General features: G+C 35.5%; 1 protein-coding gene across 1 annotated transcript; it reads left to right on the plus strand.

The window, feature by feature from the left end:
- Nucleotides 1-1,946: 1,946 nt before the first annotated feature.
- On the plus strand, nt 1,947-3,812 carry LOC148953678 (transcription factor IIIB 90 kDa subunit-like). The gene is given in 1 exon segment (XM_089086770.1): nt 1,947-3,812. A coding segment is annotated over 1 exon segment (1,866 nt).
- Nucleotides 3,813-4,542: the final 730 nt, after the last annotated feature.

Here is a 4,542-nt window from a genome sequence, read left to right on the forward strand (position 1 = left end):
GTTGCCTCCTTAAAAAGCACAAGATGTGTAGGATTATTGAAAATATGCTGGGCCAATGAGGAATCAAAGTTTTCATTTTTATTTTTCAATCTCAGGGACGTATCTTTTGAAGTTTTCTGTTCATGCAAACGTTCAACAAGTTTTTGATTGGTCCTACAAATGTAAAATTTACCACATGAAGACGGGACTCTGTAGACAACACTACTCACTACCTGGTCAGTTTTATCTTTTCCTGAGTAGAAAAAATGTTCCACTTTTTGTTTACTTTTGTAAGAAACAGAGAGATTGTGTTTATTTAAAATTTTTTCCAAGTTTATAACTAAGTTTTGAAATGTATGGTAGAGTGGTGAAAGTTTTTTTCTCAATTGCCGGAACGATTGAATCAAGGGGGACAGGCTCCCTATTTTGTTGTTTTATCTTTTTTAATAGTCTATCTATGATATTTTCAATAAGGTTTATTGGGTAGCAATTGCAGAATAAAATATCTTTGATATAATTTAATTCAGAATTTACATGATTAAGTGAACATATTTTTAAAACTCTGTCGACTAAAGAGATTATTACCCCTGTTTTAACAGAAGGAGGGTGATTTGAAGAGAAGTGTAGATACCAATCATTATGGGTCGGCTTTCTGTATATAGAAAATTCAAGGCTAGGAGTATTTTTTATAATCAAAACATCCAAGAAAGGCAGCTTTCCTGAATCTCTTAATTCCATTTTTAACTGGAGGTTTGAACCAAAAGAGTTTAAATGTACCAAAAAATATCCAAGAGAGTCCTGTCCATGTTCCCAAACAGAAAGAATATTATCAACGAAACAAAACCAGAGGGAGTGTTTTAAGTGGAAACTATTGAAAGCAGATTGTTCTATGAAATCCATGTAACAATTTGCCAAATAAGGAGATAATACAGTGCCCACGTTACAGGCCCATAATTTGAATTAAAAATTTATCTCAGAACCTAACATGCAAAGACCACTTGTTGAAAAAACGAACACGTGTCAGTATAGTTTCAATTTCCAAAGTTTTGTAATCTGACCGAGCAGAATTTTCCTCTAATCTTCTTTGTAAGGGCTGTTCACATTTATGGACGTCGCATGACGTGTGCATAGAAACTGCATCGAAACTAGATAAGATGGTTTTTTCTGTTATACTTTGAAATTTTAACTTCTCAACAAGATCTATAGAATTTTTTATGTAAGATTTCTGTGTGCTTAAAAGAGGCTTGAAAATCGTGGACAAGAACTTTCCCCTGCATAGGAAACTTTCTGTCCCTTGGCTTGAACAGCAAGGGAAATATATTGGCTTGAAAATCAAGAAAATTGACTTTAACCACGTTATTCTCCCCAAACGGGATATTTTTTTCTTTTATCTTTTTTCTTTTCCACAGATAGCTTGGCACTGGAACATCGTAGAGGGTTGTTCAATAGCTCATTTTAAAGAAAATTAATTGGGTTAAAAATCTATAGTAACTAAAATAAATTATTTCTAAAAGAGAATAAATTTTTCCACCAAAAACTGCATTTTTGATGTCTTTTCACACTGCAGTCTTTCAAACATAATCGTATACCAGCGGTAAGATTTGAACCCACGCCTCCGAAGAGACTGGTGGCTAACACCAGTGTCTTGGACCACTCGGCCAGGCTGCCTCTCTAAATAAATATATATGTGAATTTGGGTTGCAGCAGTAGCTAGCAACCTAGCAAGAGACAATCAGTCCCATGCTAAGAAATATAACAAAACTCCTAAAAATAGAGTAAGATCAAAACGAAAGTACATCATTGAAACTACCATGTCTGAAACCCTACTAGATAAATAATGAATGTCGTCATAGCTTTATATTAGATTAGAGCTATGACGTGAATAGAAAAATCATTAAGCCGTGACGTCATAATTACTACTTAAGAACAACAAAGATGTAAATTTTCTCAGTCTTGTGTGAAAAAGAATGGATCAAAAGTGTCCTAGTTGTTTGAGCGCAAACATTTGTTGTGATGCAAAAAATAAAGAATTGATATGCGAAGAATGTGGGACAATAGTTGATGGTTTTGCCGTTGATGGATCCATACAATTTTTTGATAATTCTAACGGTGGTGCTTCCATTGAATCAAGAAATATAACTCATGATAAAGAAGGTGCAAGGATAATTCCCTCTCGCTCTAGTACGCTTAAAAAAGGAAAAGATCGCATCGAACACATTTCTTCACTCTTACGGATAGATGGTGACAGAGATGTTGTAGATTTCGCTAAATCTATATATCAAGATGCTGTTGAAAAAAAATCAACTTATGGTCGATCTGCGATAATTACCGCAGCTGCTTGTGTGTATACAGCTGCCAGATTTAAAAACAAAAACCTCATGTTAATAGATATAGCTGAGAAATGTACAGTAGATGTCACCAAAGTATACCACGTTTTTTCAGATTTATGTTTTAAGTTTAAATATAAAGTACCATTCCACGATCCTTGTATATTTGTTGCTCGGTTTGCTTATGCTCTGGAACTAGGTGAAAAAACCAGTGAAGTTATTAAGATATCGTCAATATTCGTAAAGCAAATGAAAGCTGATTTAATAGCTCTTGGAAGGTATCCAACTGGTATAATTGCTGCTGCACTGATTCTTGCTTGTAGAAGTGTTGGGATAGATAAAAGCGTCGACGATCTTATCAAAGTTGTGAATGTGCATCAGACAACTGTTAGAAGAAGAATGATGGAGTTTGCTCAAACTGAATCTGCCCAACTAACTGCAGAAGAACTTCGACAAATGGATGCGGCTGGTCAAAATCTACCTGAATCTGATCTGCCACCTTGTCTTGTGGGGCAAAACATCAAGGCTAGAAAGCCTCAGCCCCAAACTCCCTAATCTGATGAAACCAATGCACTGGTTAAAGAAATCATTGAAAAGTTAGAGAAATATAGAGAGCAAAATAAACGAAAGATCATGGCAAGGTTCATGACTGGCAATCTAGATGATCCAAATATAGAAATAGAAACCGAAGATGTTATTGCAGAGGATTTTGACGCGATTAAGAATGAAGATATAAACGATGACAGTGAGGAAGAAATAGAGCCAGTAAGGGAAAGGAAAGAACAAAATCAATTAAAGTTCTCACCAACCCTTGTAGGAACTGGTTTTAATGACGAAGAAAGAGATAGGAGTAGATATCCAGAATATCCAAGACTCTGGGAATGGGCTGAAAGAGGGGATAAGAAAACATTTGAAATGTGTGCTAAGGACAATGGAGAGCTTGATTTGACTGGAATTGATGATGAGGAATTGTCCACCTATCTCTGTGCCGATGAGCAGGAAGTTTCTAATAGAAAAAGATTGTTTTGGAAATCAGAATATGATTCTTTCTTAACAGAAAAAGCTCGCAAAAAGATTTTACGTTTCTCAAAAAATACAAAACGACTGACAAAGCGTAAACCAAAAGCAAAAAAAAGTGAACTACTCGGTAACAGTGCTATTGGGTCATTTGAGAAAATGGTGAAGAAAACCTCACTTGGAAAGAAAATAGACAATGAACATTACGCAGCACTTATGAAGCTGTTAAATGAAGGAACAGAAGCAACAGACAAAGATTCTACCTTTATTAGTAGGAAAGAATGTGTGAAGAAACCAACATCCCCCATAAAATATTTGGAGAAAGTATTTGCAAAAAAGGAAGACTTTAGCTTGATTGCAGGTGACTATAATGTTCAGGTAGGATCTGCAGCAAATATCGCGTCAGAGGATCTCTCTTTAGATGATGGTGATTATTATGAGGAAACAGACTATTTTGACGAGATGGAGCAAACATTTGAAGAATATTGAGCACCCTCGTTACTTCCTATTAATGATGAATTTTAGTTGATACAATTTTACTCCATCTTACCCTGTTTATATTGTTTTCCTTAAATTAAAGATTCAATTTTGCTAAAATATGCCAAATTTCTAATAAACCATGATATAATTCGATTAGTTTGTTACTTTCTTTTTTACCAAGCTTTTAATGCACATGGGCTTAATATTAGGGCATTTTCTGGTGGCGTTGTTGGTCAAAGATTCTACCTCCAGAAACATCAACCCGGCTGAAGCGACAACCCTCGCCCTGAACCGATCACTCTGGAGAAGACTGACGGCACTGACGACTGGTTCCCTCTACGCTGGCGAAGCTGCCGAGCAAGAGCCTTAAGTAAGTAAGTTGTTGGTCAACATTGCTCATCAGCAATCTGGTCTAGCGACACATTGTTTGTTAACAATCGTATTCTAGCTACCATCAAAGGTTTTGTTTATTAGAAACAACCCACTTCAGTTGTCGGTCAGTTTGAGGAAAACGAACCAAATTGGAATCGCTGTTTGTCAAACTTGTTGGTTAAAGTTAAGAAAGATATAAGGAAAGCTTAAAATTGAGCTAAAGCTTAAATCTAACAATAATGAAAGTACTGTTGAAGTTATGGAAATTACTTTTCTATATCCACAAAATTGTTCATGCAGTTATTGATCCACATTGGTGACCAACGATTTAATCTCCAGATAAGGCGTTTAGTAAGAAAACTATGTT

The sequence above is a fragment of the Artemia sp. Qi Xiang Cuo genome, chromosome 3, assembly GCF_049724085.1.
Source record: "Artemia sp. Qi Xiang Cuo chromosome 3, ASM4972408v1, whole genome shotgun sequence".
In the NCBI taxonomy this organism is placed as follows: Eukaryota; Metazoa; Arthropoda; class Branchiopoda; order Anostraca; family Artemiidae; genus Artemia; species Artemia sp. Qi Xiang Cuo.